At 40.2% G+C, this 28,000-nt stretch overlaps 1 protein-coding gene across 1 annotated transcript; it reads right to left on the reverse strand.

Annotated features, from left to right (window-relative positions):
• Positions 1–27: 27 nt before the first annotated feature.
• LOC124856290 (ellis-van Creveld syndrome protein-like) lies at positions 28–27,998 on the reverse strand. The gene is made up of 21 exons (XM_047346605.1): positions 27,870–27,998; positions 27,591–27,786; positions 27,397–27,510; positions 25,575–25,661; positions 24,961–25,184; positions 24,790–24,874; positions 24,592–24,690; positions 24,365–24,493; positions 24,105–24,266; positions 23,077–23,293; positions 21,601–21,749; positions 21,390–21,488; positions 19,007–19,219; positions 18,764–18,873; positions 18,419–18,620; positions 17,711–17,935; positions 17,476–17,611; positions 17,184–17,286; positions 16,777–16,903; positions 16,580–16,676; positions 28–320 (listed from the first exon to the last, which is right to left on the reverse strand). The coding sequence occupies exons 2-21, from the start codon at positions 27,768–27,770 to the stop codon at positions 172–174; spliced, it is 2,907 nt and encodes a 968-aa protein (XP_047202561.1). The 5' UTR covers positions 27,771–27,786; positions 27,870–27,998; the 3' UTR covers positions 28–171.
• Between the last annotated feature and the right edge of the window lie 2 nt (positions 27,999–28,000).

The raw sequence follows: 28,000 nt of genomic DNA on the forward strand, positions 1-28,000 counted from the left end.
GGAACAAAACTTGGAAAGATCAGTCCATTTCATTATTTTTGATTTTTATTGCTTCTTAGTAGAAAAAAGTGCATACTAACAAAGGGTGAACTTTCATTATCATATTCAAACAAAAGAGTTGAGTCCAGTTTTACATAAAAATATAAATGCTTTTATTATCATCTAGAGATTTCAGCTTGGGTGAGACTCTCTCTCTCCTTTCTTCTTTGCCTTTGATTTCACCACAGGAGCTGCAAACAGTGGAGTCAGAGATGGATTCAAGGCTGGATCTAAAGCTGGGTTCAGAGTCAGAAGGTCCAGTATTGGAACACTCTGTTCACCTGTCAAAAAACAACACATCATAAGGGACAGGAAATATTGACATTTGAACGTTAGATTATTGTATTAAAACAGGACAAATTGAAACTGTATTAACAAACCTAATTCATCAAGGAGATAGCAGGAAAATTAGAAGCGGCCTAATCATTTCCTGGATTTTAGAGAATAACAAACATCTGCAACACTTGAATGGAATGTTCGATTGCTTTTTCTATTTAGAGTCTCTAAGAAAAAGCTACGGTATTTGTGTGCAAGAAAATAGGCTGGCGGCTGGAATCAGACCATTTTCAGCTTAACGGCCAGAAAGTAGACAGAGTAGATCCTAATGTTAGGATCTACTTTCTCTGGAAAATAAACATGGACAGTGGTGTTTTAGTAATGTTTACTGCAGTAACCACACTAATCGCTAATCTAAAATGTTAAAGCCATTGAAAAATGACAACTTCGTCATCGCTTTCTCTTTGTATTATATTAGTAAAACCCTGTCTCACACGCATGTTGTGACGTTGCCTCTTTTCTAAATATAAATATGTAATGACTCTTCATTACAGGAATGCAAAAAACCAACATTCCGAATGCTGTTCTTATATCTTATATATGTTACATACTTTACAAAAACCGCTGATTGGAAATCGACCCTGTAATTCTGATTGGTGCTCGCTATTAGTGTCGTATTCACACTTCAGGGAAACAAGAAAAGATGGATTACATATTAAAAATGCTTACACATCTTGATTAACTTAAAATATAAAAAGTGGTTATCTTACATTTATGTAATAGGCCTTAAGATTTTTGATAAAGGCAATTATTTCTTAAATCGGCTTTTTTTGCCCGACTGAATGAATCTTCTGAAAAGATTAGAATTTTCAGGGGTGAGAAGATGCTAAAACAATACAAGCTTTATTTATTTGTATTTCATTTATCTGTTTTTTTTTCATATATTTATCAGGGGTGGCCAATAACAATATAGACAGTTTTGGTCACCTCTTGAAGGCAAGAGCACAGCTTAAAAAGGCCTGGATGTTCAGAGAAGACAGCTGTAGATGTTGATGATGGGTTCCTTTACACAGTGAAGAACAAACTTTAAAATATCCAGCCTAGAAACAAGCTGGTTACCAGTATCAAGTTTTAAAAAGTTGCCGTATTGAAATGGCTAAAATATTCTGCCATACCGTTCTTACAGTTTAAAGCCTTGTTAATACGATTCCAGATAAAGTGCTGGAATGACTGGAGGTTTCTCCACCTGTATGAAGCACCTGTTGATGCAAACTGGAAACTAAACAATCGTCATCCATCACTTTTATAAAGAGTTTTAAACTACAGCTGGCAAGCTACGTACAACATGTCCGTTAAAGGTGCATTAATTAGATTAATTAAAAGAAATAACACATTGCAATTAATCACACAGTTTTTTTCTCAATGCTACATGTAATATTATATAAACTGAACTAATTAAACAAGGATACAGTTTTACTCAAGGCGAAACAAACATACCATATGAATGCAGTCATTAATAACTGAAATATTAATAACAGGACTAAAGAGAGTCCAACAAAGGTCCAAATTGAGGCACTGTGGTATATTTTAAACACGACAAGTTAACAACCTTTTCTCTCAAAAAGTGTTTTATAGTAAAGACTCAGAACAGTTTATTTATAAGTGGAATGAAGGGCTGGAAAAATGCCAGTAAAATAAAGTGGATGCGATTATTTATGAGGGAGATAGAACAGTTGAAATGTCCTAGGTGGCGCTGTTGATCCAAATTCTAATATAATCCAATATAACTGTTTGGGGGCTGACAAAGATCAACCATAATCAGTTTGGAGTAAATCGGATATTCCTAATGGAAGCTGCACTCAGTTGTTTTTTTGTGGGCGGGGCTATAATGATGTCATCAGTTGACTGTGTAAACATGTCCATCATTAACTCATGATACTACATTTCAAGTGCATCTGATGATGTATGAGGGAAACATAGCCCTTGAAGTGTCCTAGGGGGCGCTGTTGTTCCAAATTTAAATGTAATCCAATAGAGCTGTTTGGGGGCTGACAAAGATCAAGCATATTCAGTTTGGAGTGAATCGGACCATCCATGTGTAATTTAGAGCCAAACGTATGGCTGTGGCGTGACATCAGAATTCGCCACGCCATCATAGCCACACCCTCCAGCTAAAGCAGTAAGTACTGGCGCCTGTCTAAGACCATCATGTTATTTGTTACTTTGGACATTTTCAAATTGATTACGTGAAGAACATCAAAAATAGATTCTCTAAAGGAAAATGTGACACTTCCTGTTGTGAGGGGGCGGGGCTTTGATGATGTCAGCATGTGATGAGTGAATGTTGTTCAGGGCCAGAGACAGATCAATCTCAGAAGGTTTCATTTGTCTGTGACTTTCCTTGTAGGAGCTATATGGATTTTGTCTTTGGTGGCAAGAAGTCATATTTTGAGGCGTTGCCACGCCCACATTCTATCATGTATGAAAAAGCTTTTGATAACTTTTGATCCCCAATCCCTTAAGAGTATACTGAGTGATTTTCAAGTCTCTAAGTCAAAAGCTGAAGGAGGAGTTCGCTCAGATATGCGGGTTAGAAACGGCCAAAACAGGGTCAAAATGGCAAATTCAATCCAAAATGGCCGACTTCCTGTGGGGTTTAGACCAATGCTCCAAGAGACTTTTTTGTAGGTCCTGAGAAGTTACATATGTGTACCGAATTTCAGATTCCCCGGTAAAAGCATGACTTGGGGCTGATTTTTTAACATTTTGTAGGGGGCGCTGTGGATGAATTAGCCCACACCCACCAAATATGTGATCAGATCTCTGTTTGGGACTGGAAAAGGATCAATCACATAGAATTTGGTGCAGATCAGATGATCTATGTGGAAATTAGAGCCAAACGTATGGCCATGGCATGACATCCAACTTCGCCGCGCCACCACGGCCACGCCCTTTTATGAAAAGTTACTGTGCTTCAAACGAAGTTAGACCCACTAGTTATTTGTCTTCTGACACACTTTCAAGTTGATTGGGTCAAGAGGGTCAGAGAGGCACCTTTCCAAGTGAGAAAAGGGACTTCCGGTTCTCAGGGGGCGTGGCTTTGATGATGTCAGCATATGACCCCATAGGATTGTCGGGAACCCGAATGTCCTCTTTCATGCCAACTTTGGTGTGGTTTGGCATTTTTATGTGAAAGTTATTGCATATTTTTAGTTTGGGCACGAACGCCAAGTTCGTGCCCCAGCCAAGCTCCCTAAACATGGCCGAAAACTCAGGATTTTGATCATTTTTAATTCCCCATGCCTTATCAGCATATTGCCCAAATATGAAGTCGATAGCTCAAAATCCCTAGGAGGAGTTTGTTAAAGTTCGAGGTGAGTAAAAGTGAAAAAGCTCTAGCAGTGTGCCAAATTTCAGATCTCTAGGATTTACGGTTCGGCCTAACTCACATTTGGGGGCGTGGCTAAGTGGTTTGGCCACGCCCACTGACAACGACATTAAGTAACAAGAATTTTACGTGGGGGACAATTTTGGGTAAAAGCGTGTGCATCTAGGGGCTTGGCAAAGTCCCCATATTGCCCCGCAAACACGCAACGGAAAAAACATTGAATAAGAATTCCTACGATTACAATAGGCCCTTGCAGTTTTCCTGCTCGGGCCTTATAAAATGTTTGGAAAGCTCTCAGCATAATTACAATAAATAAACGTGTTTTATCATTTAACAAAGACATTAGAAAATCAACTTTTTACCAGTTTCCTTTTTTGAAATGAAAGAAATGAAGACCCTTGGGGCTTAGAATCTGGAACACTATGATGAGAGTGTAACGTAGCTGAGAAAAAAGGCACATTTATTTGGCCCATAATAAACATCTCTGAGTTTATGAACAACTTTTGTTGAACAAGTTTTTTTCTAAATACTAAAAAATGTGTCCTTATCTGCTTCAGCAAAATGTTGTTTTTTTTTTCATAAATCCTAAACTCTGCTTCTCCTTATCCTTCATTCAACGTCTAACAAAAATTTAAACCAAGTAAAATTATTGTAAACCTTTTTTGTTTGGTCAACAATAATTTACATTCAATCAAAACCCAGCCGAGGCACAGAACCAGTACAACATATCGTATCTTATTTTAACTTTAAATTACCTATAAACTGCGTTGCTGTCTTATGTTAATTAAAAATATATTCTGAGTCTGGGCTAAAGCCCCCAATGTTTCAAGACCCTAAAAATGCCCGTGTGTGAAAAAACACAAAGCTAAAGTTGGCTTCTGATTGTAGCTTCCAATTCAAGAAATGGCTGAAGTGCAATTCCACCTCATTTTTCATTACCGACCAGATCATCAGGCTATTCGTAAAGTGCAATAGCTGTATACAGGTTGTAGTACTTACAAACTTGTATTTATGTTCATGTGCATCAGAGAGCAATGGCAGGATATCAGTATCAATTTTGTAGCATTCAAAAGCTGGAGCATGCAAGAAGTGACATGGACCAGAACGTTTAATTAGGGTGAAATGATTATAACAATATACACCTCTTAAGACTACCCTTGCTGCTGACTGAGACACAAAGAAACATCAAAATCCAGTTGCCAGATTATGTCAAATCAAAGGATTTTAAATTTTTAACTTTTTAAGTTTAAGAAAAGAATTCTGCAGCTCTTGTTTCCGCTTTGATACAAAACCAGTTTAGAAGATTACATATATTGCAATAAATAACCATATATTTTTGTAATTAAACTGTCTCCCCTTTTTGACACACTTATCCAGAATTGTATTCCAGATTAGCCCCTCCAATGCCGCCATGAGATGTTCAGTTACTCCTCTGCCTCCATGAGTTTTAAGGAGTTGGGATTTCTAGGCACAAAGTTAATTATTGGAAAACGTCCTACTTCACTTTGTCAGAATAAAACATATGGAAAATTTTAGAAGAGGTCAAAGACATGACTGTCCAGATATATGGACATAGTCAGGAGGTGAGAACAAGATGCAGAACGGTTAGCATTTGGACATTTAAGAAAGAAAATACATTGGAACAGCCCCATATGGAAAGACCTGGCAGGAAAACTATTTCATGACAATGTAGTCGAAAAGAAAACCAGTTTGTATTGTTCAGCATAATATAGAGGGAAAGTATGACAAGAGGGGGGGGGGAGAGAGGAGGAAAGGAAAGTAGTCAGACTGGTTCAGATGTAGTTCAGGAGGATACCACCATTTTTCTAAAGGAAATGACACTATTCTAAACATCTGTAAATTTCAACACACAAAATGAGGCAAAGAAATGAGCGAAAGTGACAGGAAAGGAATCTCCCAAGCAAAATGCAGAGACTATATCTTGAGGGACCCCCTACCAAAACTTGCAATGAGAAAAACAGAGATGCAGTATTTAGAAACAAGGACACATGTAAAGAGAAGAAACGGGTTTGCTATGATCTAGTTTAAGAGAAGACAGCAGTTCTTCAGAGAAACCCAGTCCTCAGTGCAGATAGCTGAGATGCTGAAAACTATGCACAGACCAAGAAAGTGGATCAAAGTTCAGAGTATCATGTTGACACTTTATTTTGCATTTGTAAACAGCCCAATAATCCAACAGAACTATGTGCTCAGTGTAGTCCTTTTAAAAACTGGTTTCACCCAGTTTGCACTGGCTATCTAAGTATAGAAGACATTGCAATAATATCACCATTCTGTGATTTCTCTAGATGTATTGCTTTATCTGTAGCAGTTCTACAGAAAATATCCAGTGAAAAGAGCCTACAAAATTGCCTTGACAGAGATGATTTCACAGAGTACTTAGAAATTCAAAAAAAACAAAGAACAACCAAGTACAAAAATGAAACCCATCAGTATCCAGAAGATTGTATTTTCAATATGTAAATTCAATATGTGTTTTGTGTCAGAATACAACTAAAACTGTGGTCCCTATTTGCAAAATGCTTACATCAGATCAGACAATAGCAACATTGTTGAACTGGTTGAGTTGCTTGCGTCTTGACTATTTTTCAGAACCTTAAACCTCAACAGGTTGAACCTGAATTCCGCTGGGCTATGATTCATGTATTTCAGGCCTTCAATAATATCGGTGTTCAAGAATACCTAAAGATTTGCTTTGAAGTTTGCCAAAACATCTATGTGCTTCTCACATCTTGAAGCTGGTCTGCATGAAGCTTTCCACAGTACAGTGCAGTTAGGTCACCAAACAGCTTTTTTTGTCCTGTTTGTGGGTTTTGCATCAACTTTAATGGCCAAGTTTGTGACTAGATACAAGTAATCTGACTTCGGTTCAGAGGGCCCAGAGACAATCCCATTATCCCAAGAAGAACACTGCAGAAAGAGAAGTATTTCTGGCAAGTACTTCAGTTCACCCTGTCCACACTGGGGGAGTATGGACAGCATCATTTTTGTTTAATTTAACTTTTTTTCCTTCTCCTCCCCAATGTATTGCCAATGTTTATGCATATTGTATTTGTCATTTAAAAGAAGACCGGCTAGAGAAAATAATGATATAGATAACACAAATTTTGATAAAAGTAGGTTGGCCATTTAATCCTTATTTTTCCTGTATGTTTACAGTTGCCCTAAGCCCTGTATTAAGACTGAGTGAAAACAGGAGATTTTTTGCATGGACTTCCCTGTGTTCTACTGGTCTCGATAGGTCACATGTTTCTAGAAAACAACATCAAATAGCCATGCCACTAATTATTTAAATTCTTGGTGGAAAGTAAGACTTGCATATATTAGAAATTACTTGATTGGTTATGGCACATTTGTTCTCACATGTTTTTATTGTTGTTATTGAAGTCGTACTTGGCTGGACAGTGGCACAAATCACCAACTGGGTTTGAAAGATTCTGATGTTAGTGTAGAATAATCTACTCTAGGTTTGAAAAGGCTAAGTATACTAGTTCTTAAATTGGACCAGTTCTAATGTGGTCCACATGCAAAAAAAGAGTTAACATCCTTGATTGAACTTTAACAAATCAAACAGATTTAACAAATCACAAACCTGGTTTGACAGTTTCTGCTGTTAGTGCAAAATTGTCTAGTTCAGGTTTGAAGAGTTTAGACATTGTAGTTTTACAGATGGACCAGTTCTAATGTGGCCCGGATGCAAAAAAAGTACTAAATTCATTTAGGGATCTTTCATAATCAAAATAAAGGTTACACAAATCACAAACTGGGTTAGAAATATTATGCTATTAGTGTAGAATAATATAGTTTGGGTTTGATGAGTTTAAGGACTGTAGTTTTTCAGATGGACCAGTTCTAATGTGGTCCAGATGCAAAAAAGCACTAAAATGACCCTTTATTGAATTCTCACAAATCAAATAAACCTTTCTTCCAATACCCTGGCGTAAGGCCTACGCCAGGGTATTGGAGAGGAGAGTCCGGTCGATAGCCGAACCTCGTCTTCACGAGGAGCAGTGTGGTTTTTGTCCTGGCCGTGGAACACTGGACCAGCTCTATACCCTCTACAGGGTACTCAAAGGTTCATGGGAGTTTGCCCAGCCGGTCCACATGTGTTTTGTGGACCTGGAGAAAGCATTCGACTGTGTCCCTCGTAATGCCCTGTTGGGGGTGCTCGAGGAGTATGGAATCGGGGGTCCTTTATTAGGGGCCATCTGGTCTCTGTACAAGCGGAGCAGGAGTTTGGTCCACATTGCCGGCATTAAGTCGGATATGTTCCTGGTGCATGTTGGACTCCGGCAGGGGTGCCCTTTGTCACCGGTCCTGTTCATAACTTTTATGGACAGGATTTCTAGATGCAGCCAAGGGCCGGAGGGGGCTGGTTTGGGGACCAGTGGATTTCGTCTTTCCTTTTTGCAAACGACGTGGTCCTGCTGGCCCCTCTAGCCAAGACCTACAGCATACGCTGGGGCAGTTCGTAGCCGAGTGTGAAGCAGCTAGGATGAAGATCAGCTCCTCCAAGACCGAGGCCATGGTTCTCGACCGGAAAAGGGTGGCTTGTCCTCTTCAGGTTGGAGGGGAGTTCCTGCCTCAAGTGGAGGAGTTTAAGTATCTCGGAGTCTTGTTCACGAGTGAGGGAAGAATGGAGCAGGAGATCGCAGCTGCCACAGTAATCTCCCTTTCACAAATCAGAAAATGTGGCTTAACTTCAAAAATTCTGATTTCCTGAGTCACAGTGGGCTGAAAACAATAATTAACCGATGATGCACAAAACTATGGCGGCTGGGAACTGACATGGAGAAAAGAAAATATATAACGTGCGCACGAAATACTAATCTGTTCCCACAAAGTACTTATTTGTGACAACATAGGTATAACTTGCGCATGAAATACTGGTGCTGGGTTGCTCTAACCTAACGTTACAATACATTGAGGTTTGAAGTTGTAACGTGAGAAAACATGAAAGTTATGCGGCTTTATGTGCCACTTTATCCTTGACCTGTCTGATGTGTTCCTTGGTCTTCCTGATGCAAAAAGTTAATAGGTATAATGTGCGCACAAGTTAATACTTTGAAGGAACGTATTAATATTTCGTGCGCACGAATAAGTACTTCTTGGGCACAAATTAGTATTTTGTCAAAACAAATTAGTATTTTGTGGGAACTAATTAGTATTTTGTGCGCACGCTATATATTTTTTCACAGGTCAGTTTCCGGGCGCCGTACAAAACATGTCAAGGAAAACAGTTTCTTTCGTACACTTTAATGGATGTTATGTAATGTGCAACTCTACATTTACTATTTTTGAGGCGTTTTGCTGTGAAGGAGCCTGGTAAGGCGTATTGCTTCAGTTCCTGTTTTCACTGTGGATTGTTTGGTGAGTGAAGGCACTCTCAATTTGATCTGATTTCTCTATACTGTGACATCTCTGACTTATTCGAACACATAGGCACGTTAAAACGCATATTTTCTGTTTCTGCACTTTACGTTTGGGAAGCCTCCATGTTTCACACAGTTTTTCTCGTAGTGATAAGGGGTTGCTAGCTTAGCATTAGCTTTAGCTCCACCATGGCCATCCATTCTGTTGTTTCTCAATCTCTCTCTGAGTCTTCTCCTCTCTCCTGCTCTCTGTGTCAAATGTTCAGTTACTCCTCTGCCTCCTTTAATAATAATGGTACGTGTCGTAGTTCTAGTAGTTCTTGAGCAGAGCCCGCACAGCTGGGACCTCAGGCCGGCTGGGTGATTGTACGTAGAAAGCATAGTCCTAGTTCCCAGCCCACAGGTCACCAACAACCTGTCTGCGTTTCTAACAGACTTTCCCCGCTCAGCAACACTGAGAAGCCAACTCTGGTAATTGGCAGCTCCATAGTCAGAAACGTGGGGCTCGAGACACCAGCAACCATAATCAAATGTTTGCCAGGGGCCATAATGGGCGACATCAAATCCTACCTGAAACTGCTGGCTAAGGATAAGCGTAAATACAGTAAGATTATTATTCACACTGGTGGAAATGACACCTGGTTATGCCAATCGGAGGTCAACGAGTTAGTGTGATTCAGTGTGTAAATGTGCCAAAACAATGTTGGACTCTGTAATTTTCTCTGGTCCCCTCCCTGATCTGACCGGTGACAACGTGTTTAGCCGCATACTGTCATTCAACCGCTAGCTGTCTAGGTGGTGTCCTGAAAGCGATGTGGGCTGATAATTGTCAAACATTGAGGAAAACCTGGTCTGATCCGGAGAAACGGCATCCATCGCACTTTGGATGGAGAAGCTATTCTTTCTAGGAATCTGGACGAATTTATTAGTTCTCCAAAGCTCTGACAATCCAGAACAAGACGAAGGAGCTATGGAAGACGTGGGGCCTGTGCTGTTGCTATTTGTGAGCTTGAATGGGGTTCTTCTTCAATTCCAAGATATAAACCGAAGAAATAAACTCGCTTGAATGCATGTTTGAAAATGGCAGTTGTTTTGTTTTATGCTCGTCGACTCTTACGTCTGGCCGCGCCCACGGCCAATCAGTGAACCGGTACCGGTAGTGGAATAACAGTAATGGAAATGCCCGCGAAGCGAGCCGAGTTGGGCCAAATCGAGCCAGTGGAAAAGAAGCATTAGACTCAATTGGCTTTGCTCAAAACATTAGCAAACCTACCTAATTTGTGTCTTCTCTCTCTGGACCTTGTGCTGACTAATGGAATTTATTATAAAGAAATAATATTTTCTCATAACCCTGCCCTGTCTGACCATTTTTGATAATCTTTGAGTTTAACTGAGTACTCCACACCTGAAAGAAATTTTCATTAACTTATTGTAGATCATTATCAGACAATGCTGTAACAACCTTTAAAGAATCTGTTCCATTTTTACTTTCCTCATTATCACAGAAAACCACAGTGGGGGGCAGTGATTATGTTTCTTCCCCTTCACAAATTGATTCTCTTGTTAATAGTTTTACTTCCTTACTGCGTGGTGCATTAGACAATGAAGACCCCTTGAAAAAGAAAAAGAAGATAATCATTCACAGAAGGTAGCTGTATAAACTGATCTCTGTTTGGACTGTTTTGATCCAGTGGAGCTTCCTGAGTTATCAAAAATATTAGGTTCATCTAAACCTTCAACATGTATGTTAGAACCAATCCCAAGCAAATTATTTAAGGACGTGTTTCCTTTGATTACTAGCCAGTACAATTTATATATATATATATATATATATATATATATATATATATATATATATATATATATATATAGTTGGCCACAGTTGTCTAGTGTTTCAGAGAACTTCGTTTTTTACCATGTTGAGATTTTTTCTATTCACAATATCTGTTTAATTAATAATATTGGATGTTTTATTTTCTTTTAGAATCAAAAATAAGAGCCCTACGATGGATGAAAATGAACATGCATGTTGTTGGGAGTACCCGGAGTGAACTGTTGGACCACTCGTTTGCTGAGTATTGGATTATCTGCACGTTGTTGGACGTCACTGTGCCCCTCCAATGGCATCGGCCATTTTGTACCCAGGACAGCCCGCTCCTACATATCCCATCGAACATTGCGACTGATATGACTGGGCGTCCCCAGTCTGACGTCACAGGGTGCTATATAGGAGGCGCCCATGTTTGAAAACTTGCCTTCTGCTAGAAATCATCTGGTGATTGAAGCGCGTCACTTTAAGAGAAGAATTCTGTGCAGAGTTTCATGCATTCTCTCTCGTTGGACAACGAACCATTCATAACTGAAATCTGTGGACTAAGAAGGCCAGAGATTTCACTTTGCCGATCGAAGACGTGAGTTAACACGTAACTGGAGACACGGAGTTTCGGAGAGACGAACCGCTACCGTGTTTCATTTTCAAGTCGACTTTGATGGTCAGATCATATTTTTCCTTTTTGTCAAGAAGACCAAAGGACAAAGACTGACCGTTCCCCTGAAGTTAATTGTGGACGCACATTAACTTAATCCCACTTTTCCTCGCTCGAATTCCCTCATTCGGAAGAAGACGACACAAGTAAAACCCATTTTTTAAAATTTCTTTATTAGAAGGCCTGGGCAGGGTCAGAGGTTGTAGAAACGATCAGAATCGCTGGTTAGGATCTCATGTGTTCTGAATAATATGTACATGTAACCTTGCTTGTTGAAACTTTGATGTGTTATGTAATATCGGGATCCGCCGTGTCCTCGAGCTGTTTGTGTTTACTATCTGAACGCGGGTGCATGGCAAGACTGGACCGTTAAAACGACCTCATGGTAAAATTCTCCATTTTACCTTTGTCTTCAATCTCACTGTGCTAGCTTGCTGCCAAAAGTTATCAATCCTTTGTCGTCAGGAGTTAGGGGGACGTTTTATGATCAGAAGACCATAAGGACAGTCGGAGCTGCGCTCCAACCCCCACCACTCGCCACCACTCATATCCCCCTCTCCCTTCGTCTGTAGTGCCATAAACTGCTGGTTGACTCAATACATACCCACTACCGTTTGTTGATTTTGCTTATTTAGATGTGTTACCCCTGTGTTTGTAGAATTTTGCATGTTGAGTAGGTGAAAATTTATAAATATTCACATAGATAAAGAGAGAGCGTTTGGTGTTTCATTGTGTGCAAAAAGTGATGTGTCAGTCAAAATAACGTTCAAGTTCCCCACGTTTCGGCAGAAACGGTCGATTAAACAGTGACATCTCCGGCAATAGTTATTAATTATTACGGAGTATTTAACGGTTGTAATTGTCAGAGGCGTTGAGCCACAATTACAACACCAGAAACATCTCTGGTCTCGATTCGTAAATGAGGATTTATGGTTAAGAAATTGATTTTGTCAGATTATGATTTGTAATTATAATTATTGATCAAGATTATTCAATCAATAATCATACTCCCAACAGAACTCACATGGGAAGATATTTCCCACCGTGCAGCCCTAGTGTTTTAATGTCTAAAATATCCTATTAATGTAAGTCGTCCTGTTGGGACCCCAGCCATGAAGTCAACATGGATGAACAACCTTTGAACTATACAGTACATAATCGAAGGCTTTCAAGTTGTGCTTCCACTGACGGCTGGAGCTATGGCGACTGAAGCCCCGCCCCTGCCATGAGTGCGCTGTGCTGCTGTTATCATTACTGTGTGACATTGTCACATTAAAGTTATCACCATGAAATGATAAAAAAACAATTAATAAAGCGAATAAATAAACAAAATACAAATAATGCGTGCATAATTGTATATGCATGAATGTCTTCCATTTGTTTTTTCTTGTATAAAATAATCCACTGGGATAATTATCTGGACCACCGCCCAGCCAGAACTTATAAAATAAGGCTCAGGGGATCTGCTGTGAGGAGGATGTGGGAGGGTGGCAGGAGAAGCAAAGATGAGAGACACTGCTGCCTGGACTGGTGAAGCTCCAACGTTTGCATGAATAAGTTCAATTCTATTCAATTCAAAAATACTTTATTAATCCCAAAGGAAAATTAAATGTTGTTGTAGCTCATTATGAGGGTTTCTTCAAAGAGCCGTTGTAGATGCTGATGGCTGTGGGCAGGAAGGATCTCTTGTAGCGCTCCGTCTTACAGTAGATCTGAAGAAGCCTCTGACTGAAGACACTCTGTTGTTGTAGGACAGTCTCATGAAGAGGATGCTCAGGGTTCTCCATAATGTTCTTCATTTTATGAAGAATCCGTCTTTCCACAATGATCTCCAGAGGTTCCAGAGGAGTCCCCAGAACAGAGCCAGCCTTTTTTATCAGCTTGTTGAGCTTTTTTAAGTCCCTGACTCTGATGCTGCTTCCCCAGCAGGTGATGGCAGAAGAGATCACGCTCTGCAACAGACTTATAGAAGATATGCAGCATCTTGCTGCAAACACCAAAGGACCTAAGCTTCCTCAAGAAGTACAGGCCTTTGTGAGAAGGTTTTTGTCTCAGCCATGGCAATAACGAGGACAAGGACTTTAAAGCACAAAACCGTGAAGTTAGTTTTAGGTTGGATAACGGACATTCGTGCTTCGCGGCGTCAGCGGAATTTTCCTCCCGTGTGATCCGTTGAAGGCAGTCTGATTACGGGCCACTGCTCTATGCCTGCTCCCTCCTCCTACAGGCAGTGGTTTGCTTAAGGACTGTCAATAAATTTCCAAACCAAACGCGCTGTTTCATTGTGGTTTTGTTTTGTGCATTTCTGGGATAATCTATGTGCGTCTGAACAGCTGATTTCATGTCTGATCAGCTGGTTTAGAATGATGTTTAACGCGTGCAACGCTTGCGTGTAATTAATTTGCTTTCAGCCTTCAGACATGGTTTATGATTTGCAAATAGTAAAATTACATTTCAGTATGCGCCGGGAAATGCAGTCAGTATTATTGTAGCCGCTTTTATCAACTTTTTTCTGCAATATCTCGGTGAAAATCTTCTTACTCCTCCCATGGCCAATCAGTGAACAACAATCTGTTCACGTCACATGTAGTCCCAACTCAGCCCCGGTTGTACTGCTCAGGAGTAGGAACCAAAAAAGTAGGTACCGGTGTCATGTGGAAAAAAACAGCAATGAAAACGCTCGCAAAGCGAGGCGAGTGGAGTTGAGTACGGCCAAATCGAGCCAGTGGAAAAGGGGCAATAGTCAATTGTCGCTTGTTCCCATCACACGCCGTAGCAAACTCAGATAGCATGTTGCTTCGTTAGCAAGTTTCATTCACGCTGCTGGTGACTTTCATTTTGGCTCCTCCACTGCAAACCCTTTGTCAAAAGTTGCTCCCGGTCACTTCTGACACCATGTGTTGTCTTTGACTTGTAATAAGCAGACAAGGCTTTGTAGCTGGCTCTTCTTTTACATTTATTATCCTTCACACTGCTGACATTCTGCAAGTTCAACGTGTTCCAGCCTTAAGCAGCGGAGTGCAGGCTGGACAGAAGCACATTCACTACGGGTGAAAGGTTTTCAATACACTTTCTCACTTAATAGGTCTCTATATTTTCATGACTATTTATAGATTCTCGCCAAAGGCAAAAAAACTGAGTGAACACACAGAATTATATAGTAAACAAAAAGTGTGAAATAACTCAAAACATTTTTATGTTTTAGATTATTACAAATAGCCACCCTTTGGTTTGATTACTGCTTTGCTTTCTTAGCATTCCCTCCATGAGCTTATGAGGTGGTCACCTGAAATGGCTTTGCAAAAAGCCTTGAAAGAACTTCCCAGAGGTTAATAGAGAGACAGTCAAATATTAATATTTCAGTCATCACAGCAAAGGGTGGCTACTTTAAAGACTCCAAAATATAAAACATATTTAAAGTTCTTTTAAATTTTTTTATTTGCTACTTAATTCCATCTGTGTTCATTCACAGTTTCGATGCCTTCTGTGAGAATCGACGTTCAACGTAAATATTCATAAACAAAAAGAAAACCATTAAATGAGAATGTTTTGACCAGTATATATTTTCAGCACAAGTTGCGAACCGATTAAGGGCGGAAAGAATTGAGGGTCTGATGATACCTCCGCAAGACTGATATAGAAAAGCCAGAGTAGTAATAAAATCTATTATTTCAAAGGACAAAAAAATCTGCCTGTGTCAGAACAAGAAAGTGAAAAGAAACCACAGAGAATGTTTTGGAGAGCTTTCAAAAATTTGAAGTAAAATGTGATTATTTGAAGCGGGTTGAATTCTGACAGCTTTAAGGGTATCGTGCAAGTTTTAATTCAACCAAGATTCCAAGGATTCCGGATTAAAGTTTGCTCTCTCCAAAGGTTAACACTACAGCAGCGTTATATTTCATCATCGCCATATACATGTGTGCAATATCACGCAAAAGACCACATGGAAGCAATATTTGCCAGGATATAATATTAGTGTCAGGCATACAAATCCTGCATATCACTAATATATTCGGCCAGCCGGATGGAGTTTAACTGCCCATACCCTATGTTCACGTCCTGTGTTTGAGATGCTAAAGCTAGCGGAAAGTGGTGGAGACATTGTGTAATGGTAAAAGAAGGAAATTATTGGAAAAATGTGGATTAATCAATATCGTCAGTTCAATTTGTAGCAATAGTATCACCATTAGAAAGCAACAGTATCCCATAGAAAGTACTCCTGGATCAGTGCTTCTGTATTCTTTGTGTGTCTCTGCTCTGTTCTCTCAAACCCGCAGTCGGTCGTGGCAGATGGCCGCTCACACAGAGCCCGGTTTTACTGGAGGTTTCTTCACGTTAAAAGGGAGTTTTTCCTTTCCGCTGTTGCTACATGCATGCTGAGTATGAGGGATTGCTGCAAAGTCAACGCCAGTGACTGTCCACTGTCTCTACATGCTCATCCGGGAGGAGGGAATGCTGCAGGTTACTAACTCGATGCAATCTGCTGAGTTTCCTTAGATAGAAAAACTTTTTATCCAATTTGAATAAATAACTGAATCTGACTGCACTGTTCAATGGTTAGGATTAATTGGAATGTATGTACCTGACTTTTGTGAAGTGCCTTGAGACGACATGTGAATTGGCGCTATATAAATAAACTGAATTGAATAGAATACAGATAGACCTTTTGTATTGCAAAATACAGTACATTATTCCAAAAGAAAAGTGTGCCAGGAGGTCACTATTTAGCAGTTAGTTTTCATTTAGCACAAGGTATTAAAAAGGGAACCATTTCATTTTTAGTCATGTACTGTTCTTAATTTCAATGCTCAAAATTATGCTTTTACATATTATATAGCAAAACAATCTGACCCTGCCATAGACACTTCAAATTAAGGTGAATGTTCAAAAATAGGAAGAAATGCTTGGAATTGTTTTGGTATGTGGCTGAAAGAACATCAATTCTGTCAGAGTCAGAATGGCCTTAAATTCTCATACTCCTGGCTAAGGTTGCTTACCAGCGTTGTCCTCTTCGCTGCTGGACGTCTGGTCTACACTGTGGACAGAAACGCGGGCCATAGCTGCCAGCTCAGTTATGAAGCTTTCTTCTGCCTCCTAATGGATGCAGAAACACAGTGTTCTCAGCAAACACAAGTGCAGCGTGAACAGATTCACTCACCTGCCAACAAACAGAGAAATGCAGCAGCACACCAACCATTATCTGTGTTTTAATCCTTTCCATGGTTTGGTCCAACGCTACTTTTTTCTTCCTCAGGTTCTCGTACATCATCTCCTGCTCCAGATCACTTTGCTCCAGAAGCTTTTTTTTATGTACAACAACCCTGACGTGTGAAAACAAGCACAAATGATGAACTATTCTCCTTTAGTACACACAGTCCACCTAAAATTGCAGATACAGCCGGTTCTTTTTAAACACCTCCAGAAGTATTAATTCCCCAGTGATTTTCTTTGCATTTTGTCAAATTACAGTGATAAACTTCAACGTTCTTTACTGTGATCCTATGCTACTATTTCGCTCTATCGCATAGTATCCCCATGAAATCCACTCTGATAATCTTGATAAATGGAACCACAGAATAACTCTTTTGCTGGACTCTGTACCTTTGTTGAAACTCAGCAGAGGCGGGTCTCCCACCCCAGTTCACAAGTTCTCTCAGCAAAGCTTTTCTAAGCTGGCTGCTGCCATCTTGCCTTTTATTCACCTCTGAAAAAGTTTGTAAAAGCAGAGTTAACTAAAGTGATAATTTTTTTTTTTCTGTCTAACAACAGCATTGATTTTCATTTATTATACCCTGTGAATAAAAGCAGAAAATCATCAGTATACAACAGACATCAGAACACTTAGGTAAGGAAGCGTTGTGGATTACGTAGCAAATATGAAACATAATATTACCCTGGTTTAAGTTGAATTGATCTGGCTGCAGATTACTGGAAATGTCCCGCAGGTCAGAATAATAGATTTGAACCAAAGCGCTGAGAGAATCTTTGGTCAAATAGACACTCTCTGCTGCAGCTTCAATTAGGTGGTGCTAAAGAAAAAAGAAAAAAACTGTTATGGTTTGCATTTTGGTAGAAAAAGATTATTCATACCCTCAAATTAAAAGTAATTAATTCAAACAAGCCCCTACTTTCATGGTCAAGTCATGTTTAGAAGAAGCCTTTGACTGTGTGGGCACGGCCTCCATCCTGTGATGGATGGCGTGGCTGAGGGCGTTGCCTAGCGCCAGCTGTACATGGCTCTGAAGAAGCTCCATGGCCGTTTCCAGCTCAGACAGGAACTCCTGTTGGAGGCTGTTCCTCAGCAGCTGGCTTTCTGGACCCAGGTGCCTCTCTGCAAGGTTGGCCCTGCTGTTCTGTTTTGAGACAATAAGGGTACTTAACAGTGAACGTTATCCCAGAAGAAACAAATGTAGGTGGTTCCAATGTTTTGGATAGATATTGGTGACAGCAGTCTGAAACTAAGAAAGAAGTTTCCTACAGAGGCATGTTGGTCATTTATTCAGGCAGCCACGACATTATCAAATAAGACTTCAGCAGATAACAGGAAGGTGAATATACTACAGCAAAGTTGCTTTGTTGAATAGTTTCATGCAAGTTCATCTGTCATACAACATGTTGGATGAGAAAATGTTGGCATTCTTTTAGGAATCTCACAGTGCATTGCATAAAATTAATTTGAATTAACATTATGTTTCTGTTTTGTTGTGCTTTGGGGCTGGCTTGTTTTGTCATACAAATCTAAATTAATACATTCCTTGCAATGCTGAATTAAACACATTTTACGAATTTATTCATAAACACTTCAATATCATATATGTGTACTTCACTGTTCCTACCTTGAGAGTTGAATCAACACAGAGTTGTGTTATACTGGGATCTTCCACTAGCAGAGCTCTGAAATCAGTCTGAGAGAGCATCTTCAGTTTGGACAACCTCATTTCTTTCAGCAAGTGCAGACTGAAATGTCTGACCACAAAGGATCTCTGCACCTGCAGCAAGAGGTGCTCGTGTTTCTTCTCGATCAGCTTCTCTATGTCACTAAGAGAACAATCATACTGCATTATTTTATGATACAACAACTCCTACAAATTAATAAGGGGGGCATAGCTACACATAAGAACGCTGCTAGAAATCTACAGTTAATTTAAATGTGTTCATTTAAATTTAATTTAAAGATCCACCCGCTGAGAGTGTAGCTCTGCCTGGCCACCATAGCTCGAATGATTTTCATCTGCTGTTCACCGAGATGCTTTAGACAGGCCTGCCCCAGAGCCATCCCTTCGATCCACACCTACAAAAAGAAGGGCTGAGTTTGAAACGGTTAACTGAAATAAAAACATCTAACTAGATAAATTATTGTCTTCATAAGAATCCAGCTGCCAAACACCCTCAAAGAGACATTTGATTCACAGCATGGTGTCTACCTGCTGATCCTTCTCCAGCTCAGCCCTGATGTCCTCCAGCTGCTGCCTGGCGGTGCTCTCCACCTGCTGCAGCTGATCAGCCAGCCCATTCTCCACATTCAGCCATAGATTCTCACATTGTTCAGCAGTGAGGTTCATCTGAGCAGGAACAGAGGCGAAAAAGACGTCCCTGGCAATCTCACCCAGCCTGTTCGACCAAGAGGCCCGAAGTTTCTGGAGATGCAAGATTTAATATGAGCTTAACACGTGTGCAAATAAACACAAATTTGATTAAGAGTAACATATAGGTAAGCTGGTTTACAAATCTCTCCCTACATAATGTGCTAGTAAAAACAATCCACACTGACTTGCAGCAATATACAGCAATACGCTGGCCACTTTATTAGGTACACCTGTCCAACTGCTCGTTAACGCAAATTTCTAATCAGCCAATCACATGGCAGCAACTCAATGCATTTAGGCATGTAGACATGGTCAAGACGATCTGCTGCATTTCAAACCGAGCATCAGAATGGGGAAGAAAGGTGATTTAAGTCACTTTGAACGTGGCATGGTTGTTGGTGCCAGACGGGCTGGTCTGAATATTTCAGAAACTGCTGATCTACTGGGATTTACTACCATCTCTATGGTTTACAGAGAATGGTCTGAAAAAGAGAAAATATCTAATGAGCGGCAGTTCTGTGGGCACAAATGCCTTGTTGATGCCAGAGGTCAGAGGAGAATGGCCAGACTGGTTTGAGCTGATAGAAAGGCAACAGTGACTCAAATAACCACTCGTTACAACCAAGACATGCAGAAGAGCATCTCTGAACACACAACACATCGAACCTTGAGGCGGATGGGCTACAGCAGCAGAAGACCACACCGGGTGCCACGCCTGTCAGCTAAGAACAGGAAACTGAGGCTACAATTCACACAGGCTGACTAAAATTAAACAATAGAAGATTGGAAAAACGTTGCCTGGTCTGACGAGTCTCGATTTCTGCTGCAACATTCAGATGGTAGGGTCAGAATTTGGCCTCAACAACATGAAACCATAGATCCATCGTGCCTTGTATCAACGGTTCAGGCTGCTGGTGGTGGTGTACTGGCGTGGGGGATATTTTCTTGGCACACTTTGGGCCCCTTAGTACCAACTGAGCATCGTGTCAATGCCACAGCCTACCTGAATATTGTTGCTGACCATGTCCATCCCTTTATGACCACAGTGTACCCATCTTCTGATGGTTACTTCCAGCAGGATAACGCGCCATGTCATAAAGCACGAATCATCTCAGACTGGTTTCTTGAACATGGCAATGAGTTCACGTTACTCAAATGGCCTCCACAATCACCAGATCTCAATCCAATAGAGCACCTTTGGGATGTGGTGAAATGGGAGATTCGCATCATGGATGTACAGCCGACAAAGCTGCAGCATCTGTTTGATGCTATCATGTCAATATGGACCAAACTCTCTGAGGAATGTTTCCAGTACCTTGTTGAATCTTTGGCACGAAGGATTAAGGCAGTTCTGAAGGCAAGAGGGGGTCCAACCCAGTACTATCAAGGTGTACCTAATAAAGTGGCCGGTGAGTGTATAATGACCATTAGAACCACATTCAGGTGGCAACATTTTACTGAAATTTTGGTTTCATAAACACAGCTCTCCATTTTTAAAAAGGGATGATGTTTTCCTCATTTACATACAATTTACAACAAGCCTCAAAGTATTTATAATATTATGATGTATGGTAAAAATACCTTAGAAATCCACCAATCAGAGTAGCTGATTTCTAAACTCTGTAGTTTTGGTAAAGCGTTGACCTACCCACTTTTTGCAACTTTTCAATTGTTTTAAAATAAAAACTAATATTAACATAATTCAAAATATTTCTTTCTGGCCTTGATGCCATGAGCAGTCATTCAATATTTAGGAGCAGAAGTAATGTCAGACTGTGTGTGTGCATGACAGAGCAGTGGCAGTCAAACCATGTTTTACTAATTTTTTAAATCAGAGAGAAAATAAGTATGGAGTTCACATTTTAAAGCTGGCTAGTGTCTACTATATAGTACTATAAGTAACTGCAAGGAAGAACAAGACAAAACAAAACAAAACAAAAAGCTAAAACAGTGACTTTGCTGTAATATGTAAGCATCCGTGGTATTCCTGGTGCATATAAATTGATATTGTGTGGCAGATAGCTCCTTTTCGTACCTGAAAAACTCAACCAAAGTCTTGCTCTCTTTAGTAACTACCTGAATGAAGAGCTGACATGCCTCTGAAGGATAGAGTTTAATTTTAAATAGCTTTGTACATGTTTTGTTCTTCTCACTGATCCTGAAATAGCTAACTCTGCATCACCAGCTAACAAATAAAGAACTCTGAATTTATTTGTTTTACCTTCCAAAGATCGCAGAGGACCTCTGCAATTTTGTTATCCTGCTGCAGCTCCAAATCAGAGACCTGCTTCCTTTGTCTCATCAGCAGCTCCTGGTAGACCTGAAGTGACAGTTAGCTCAAAATCAGCCAGAAGAGGTATCAACAAACGGATCTAAACAAAAAAAAACAACAAAAAAAACTGATAAAAATAAACCAGGGAAAGTATTCTAACAGAGGTTTGTTCCTGCAGGTCACAGCGAGTCTGCCCCAGCTCCAGAGCTCGACTCCTTTCATTCATCTGACTCCTCTCGAGCTTTTTCTTCTTGGACTCCTTTTTGCGGCACTTTTCGGTCACCAGCTCCTTTGTCTTCTTTGTGCATTCTGTAACAAAAAAAACTAAACCTGTAAACAAACCAGCCTAAAGGATTCTTCAAAAAAACAATTACAGTTTAAAAAACAACCTGGATGAGCTCACAGTGACTGTTAATAAACTGGCTTCAGTACGAGCAATAAATATAATGACGAGTAAACAATAATGATGCAGTGATTAGTGAACGTTCGCCATAGTCTAATAAGATTATCCACATTAACCATAAATATGATCAACTAAATTACTGAATGTGATTGGAAGAATAAATAAGTGTTAAAATTAACTTTTGACTGCCTTCCTGCTGTAAACAGACACTACAAATAAACACTGTTATAATTTCTTTAAATACATATGAGGCCGGGGACCTCTTGCCGGGTGAGTTTGTCCTGTCTTGGTGTAGGGCCTCGGGTTTCTGTTGTGAGCACGGTGCTATGTGGTGTGTGCTATGTGGGGGGGGGGGGTCGTGATAGTCCCGGCTGTGGTTCTCCTGGGGTTCCCGTGCTCTATATATATACACAAATGCTCTATATTGAGCCACAGTTACCATTAAATATGGTAAATGGCTTGTATTTGTATAGCACTATATCAAGTCCCCTTAGACCCCAAAGCACTTCACACTACATTCAGTCATCCACCCATTCACACACCGACAGTGGTAAACTACATTGTAGCCACAGCTGCCCTGGGGCAGACTGACAAAGTAAATCTTGCATTCATTAGTACCATGCACTTTTTGGTAACAATACTGTTATTATATATGTTTCTGCAGGTGTGGAAGCAAGCAGGGTGTTATATTGTAATCTCTTCATCCTTCTTTCTCTCCTCCCAGTCTTTTCTCTTATTATCCATTTTTCCTTTTTGTCCCATCTCTCCCTCTTTCTTGCTTATTCTTGCTTATCTTTCTTATTTTTTCCTTTTTGTTTCCGTCAACTGAAATAATCCCAAAGCAGTTTCTAATAAAGTTTCTTTTATAAAAATCAAGCAGAGCATTAAAGCATTAGCTGTGATGCTCCACTTGTGAAAGTAAATCTGTTGGGCTTCTTCTTGGCACTCAGACGACAATTCTACGGTAAAAAAAAAGAATACACATAAGGCCTTCGGGAGAATTTTACACTACAAGAGGCAGCATAAGAATCTGGGAGACATTACTATGAGTGATACTGTGTGCTCTATTAAAAGAGGAATCCCAGACAATATTCTATTGTAAGAAGAGGGTCCGTAAAGTTTAAAAAGTAGGCTAAATGTTGACAGTTGTTGCAAGAAATGAGCTGAAAGAGACATATGTTACACTGATCTTCTTCTATTTGTTTTCCTTAACAACAGAGGACTGGCTCTTACCTTCAGTGCCCCGCTGAAGCCCTTCGGTCAGAGCGGCCTGAATCTCAGAAAGTATCTTTTCCATGGGGTTAGGCTTCAGATTTTCAGCGCTCGTCAGCTGTTCCAGCCTTGTAGCAATCAAACCCAGTCTCAGAGTCACTTCCCACCTCAGCAAGGCAGGCTGGGACTGAACGAGTCCCGACAACTCCTCCCACCACAGCAACCTCTCCAATGTTCTCTAACAAATGTGAAAAGGATTTTTTCACACAAACATGGCCTTGCAAAAGTCTTCCAACCCCTTCAACTGTTTTCACATTTGGTCATATTGCAACAAACAATCCTTGTTGTATTTTGTTGGGATTTCTTGTAATCAGCACAAGGTAGTGAGTTCATCATTAAGAAGTGGAGGGAAAGGACACAAATAAAAACCTTAAAAGTGACACATGCATTTGCAATTTCTCTGATCTACTTAAAGAATCTCCACTGCAACCAACTGCCTTTTGAAGTGAAACTGAGCAACGCTCTATCCAAAATGGAGACGGTTAAACTACAACCCAACCAAAATATGGGGATCCACCAAAGCTGTGTAGCTGTGTAAGGAAAGCAGCAGAGAGGAGAAGCAGCCAAGTCTGCAAAGGTAACTTTGGAGGAGCTGCAGAGATTCGTGGTTGAAGGATGGATACCACATGTTAGAGACATGTCCTAAAAGACCTTTCAATGTGATAGCAACATGTGCTTCTATTAAGTGGTAACTTAGTGGGGCTGAAAACAAATGCATGCCACACCTTTCAGATTTGTTTTTGAATAAAATTAGGAAAACCATTAACCATTTTCCTTCAACTTTACAGTTATTCACTACTTTATTCTCTCTGTGAAAATTCCAATAAAATGTTCATGTTTTATTGGAATTCATGAAGTGTGAGGTCGTAATGTGACATAATTTAAACATTTCAAAGGGGTATAGAAACCTTTCCAAGGCAGAGTATTAATTGGATCAAAGAACAGATGATGTGAGGAAATTAACATACCGATCAAAAATGCTGCTTTACCTTCAGATCAGCTTCCTGTAGCGTAATCAGGTGCTCTTCTACTGACAAAAGAGTCTGAACAACAGAGAGGATGTCATCATGTGCTTCTTCTGGAGAAAATCCATTTCCCCTCCTCAGCAGAAGCTGGCACAAATCCTCCAATTGTGAGCTGAAACTTTTGGACTATGAAGACACAATACACTGAGTCACAATCTTTAGGGTACTTTTTAGTTATCTAGTAGATTTACAACACTTTTTTTAGAGATCAGGCTTTCTGTTACCGTTTGAAGGTTGAGTTCAAGAAGATCTTTCTGAGCTCTCTCAATCTCTTCCAGTGAACAGGAAGCATCATGAATCGTCTCTTTGGCAGTTTGGCCTGTTGTCAACCGTTTCCTCAATTCATTCAGTTTCTTAAAATGAAAAAAATCTTAAAATTGATACAAACACAACTAAATTAAGGCATGTGCTGTCTTACAACGTGCCATTAATTTTGAGCATCTGTTCGTACCTTTTCTTGCATCAGAAGTGTATTTTTGGCGAAGTCTGCATCTTTTTTATCTTTTGGAAACCGAACGCTAAATATAATTTTAAGCATCTGCAGAAAAATCTGAAGTGTGCAGTAAAACGACAAGGTAAGATTTTGTGCCATTATTTGTACATCTTCATGATGCATATTGCCTGAATAAACGATCCATCACGAGCTCACCATATACTTTTCTTCCTGAAGCTGAGAGCTGTGCTGTTGTATTTCCTGCAAGGCCAAACAGTAAAGGCTGATCCTGCCTTCAAAGCTGCAGAGAAAAGCGACAAGCAACAGTTATGAGGAGGACACGTTGTCTTGTTAAAGCTTAACCCTCAGAAGGTGCCTGGCTCATACCCAGTTTGTGCCAGTGTGTGGGGGTAGTGGAAGACTCTGGTGAAACTCTGGTTTTGCAGGCTCTTAGGAAGTTCCATGATGGAGATAAACTGACTGCTGTCATTGTTGTCCTGCTCTTGGCTCAGGGACCCTCCGTCAGAGGAGGAGGAGGACTCTTCATTAGGCATCGGCGGCAACTTTGAGTGCTCATGAAGGGATGGGTTTGACGCACCGTCTGCTAAAGGCTGACAAGCACATGCATATAAAGGAAAAAAATAAACAGCCTATACGTACTGCCATTGAAATGCATGCTGTGCCTTAAGAACCATTCATACCTCTTGGCTGATTTTAAACACATTTTTCTATATTTTATTGTAAATTCAATGTTATTATAAAGAATAGACTGGTGCTTGGTATTCACTTACTTTACACTTTACCAAATAACGTGCAGTTAAATGTTTTCACATTCCACTAAACACTGTTCACAGTTTTCTTTGTTTCACTACAAATGTTGCATACAACCAAAACTATGATTTTAATGAAAACATATGTTGCTTAGGCAGGGCAAGAATAATATTTGGGTAAATCATGTAAAAGTCTAGATTTCAGCCATGCATGAGAAGTGTTAAACTTACTCTGTATTTCTGGTTTATTGGGTAGACCACCTTGGCTCTGGAGGCAAATGCCATCACATCACTGTTCATAGGAGGCCGCTTCTTTTCCTGCTCAGAAACAACACAGTGTTTTTATCTAAAGATGAGCAATATGATATTAGATCCTCATGGATTCGAATGTATCAACAATCTGGTATTATTATGGTATTATGTAGAACAGAGGTTCCTGGAGCTTTCAGCTTCTGACCACCAAATCAACAATGGAAGAGATTTAATACCCTGGCTGTCAGCTGACTATAAAAGCATTATCTGTAAAAGTCAATAACAGAGGTATAATGACAACACAAACAGCATCAAATATTAACATATATTTGTTTTTTATTTCTGAGTGCTGTTGTTTCCCTTGTAAGAGTTACAGAATAAATTCAGTCATTCTTTTGGTTATTTACTGAAGAGTACATTTAATTTTCAGGCCTTTTTTATATCTTCATAGACTAGTTTTTAAGTAGCAAGACTGCACTTTTCTGAGCATCCTTGTATACTTTTAAACTTTAATGCTGAAGTCAAGGAAAACACCCTGAGACCAAGGGTACTTCAAGTCTTACGGAAGCCCTTAAGTGTTCATTGTGCACAAAAAAGTTGGCAAAATTGCAGAAACCAATCAAAATCTGTTCAGAAATGTTTAAAATAAACATGATATGATTATTATCACCTTTTATATGTTTATGTCTTTCGATACATATTGCCCACCACTAGGTTAAACAATTTTTAGTTTAGAATATGAATGAAATTAGCGCAAACTGAAATCATCTTTGGATGGATGGATGGATGGATGGATGGATGGATGGATGGATGGACGGATGGATGGACAGATGGATGGATGGATGGATGGATGGATGGATGGACAGATGGATGGATGGATGAGTGGATGAATAGATAAATGGATAAACAAAGGGATGGATGGATGGATGGATGGATAAACAAAGGGATGGGTGGATGGATGGATGGATGGATGGATGGATGGACGTGTGGATGAGTGGATGAATAGATAAATAGATGAACAAAGGAATGGATGGATGGATGAATGAATCAAAAAAGGGATGGGTGGATGGATGGATGGATGGATTGGATGGATGGATGGATGGATGGATGGATGGACGTGTGGATGAGTGGATGGATGGATAAACAAAGGGATGGGTGGATGGATGAGTGGATGAATAGATGAATGGATAAACAAAGGGATGGATGGATGGATGGATGGATGGATGGATAAACAAAGGGATGGATGGATGGATGGATGGATGGATGGACGCGTGGATGAGTGGATGAATGAATAAACAAAGGGATGGGTGGATGGATGGATGGATGGATGGATGGATGGATGTGTGGATGAGTGGATAGATGGATAAACAAAGGGATGGGTGGATGGATGAGTGGATGAATAGATGAATGGATAAACAAAGGGATGGATGGATGGATGGATGGATGGATGGACGTGTGGATGAGTGGATGAATGGATAAACAAAGGGATGGATGGATGGATGAATGAATGAATAAACAAAGGGATGGATAGATGGATGGATGGATGGATGAATGAATGAATAAACAAAGGGATGGATGGATGGATGGATGGATGAATGAATAAACAAAGGGATGGATAGATGGGACAACGGGCAAAGCAGTGGAAAACAAAGTCTGAAAAAAGGAATATTTTCCACACTAATTTCGTTTACTATACTTATCCAGATCTGGAAAATACAACAAATTTAATTCCAGACTTTTCCAGAATACAAAGCATCCTGTAATTAACTCGGACATGCTGGGTGAGAGTAAATGTAAACACCTTATCATTGGCGGAACCACCGGGGGCCTCCTTCTTGCTGTTGCTGACACAGTCACTTTGGTTGTTGTCCATATTTCCAACATCAGGTTCCAGCAGCCTCCTTGCGTCGTAAACCTGCAGTAGAGCGGGTAATATTAGTCTTTGTGGTTGAAGAAAATCACTAAGGTGAAAAATGCGGTTCGATATGTGCTCACTTGTCTAGTCAACAACAGAGGCTTCATGCAGAAGACATAGAGGACAGCTACAGCCAGTACACCAGACAGTCCTCCAGACACTGCAGCCACTGTCAGCAGGCCTGGATACACATGAAGCGACTCGGCCACACTGACCAGAACATCGGTGCTGCATTCAGAAGGCACTTCCGCCGCTGACATTTCAGACGGATTCAATCTATAGACAGAAACTGGACCTTAACTGGTTTCAGTAACGCCCAAACATCCGTAACGTCTTGGCAGAAATTGAAATCCTCAAACCTTTCACACAGATGTTTCGGCTCCCATGGTGCGTTTTATTTCAACCCTTAAAGTAACGAAAATCCGTTCCAAAACTTGTTGCTCCTCTTTTCACGCAACTTCCATTACGCGGCCGAGAGGAGGACCAGATT

The sequence above is a fragment of the Girardinichthys multiradiatus genome, chromosome 20, assembly GCF_021462225.1.
Source record: "Girardinichthys multiradiatus isolate DD_20200921_A chromosome 20, DD_fGirMul_XY1, whole genome shotgun sequence".
Taxonomy (NCBI): Eukaryota; Metazoa; Chordata; class Actinopteri; order Cyprinodontiformes; family Goodeidae; genus Girardinichthys; species Girardinichthys multiradiatus.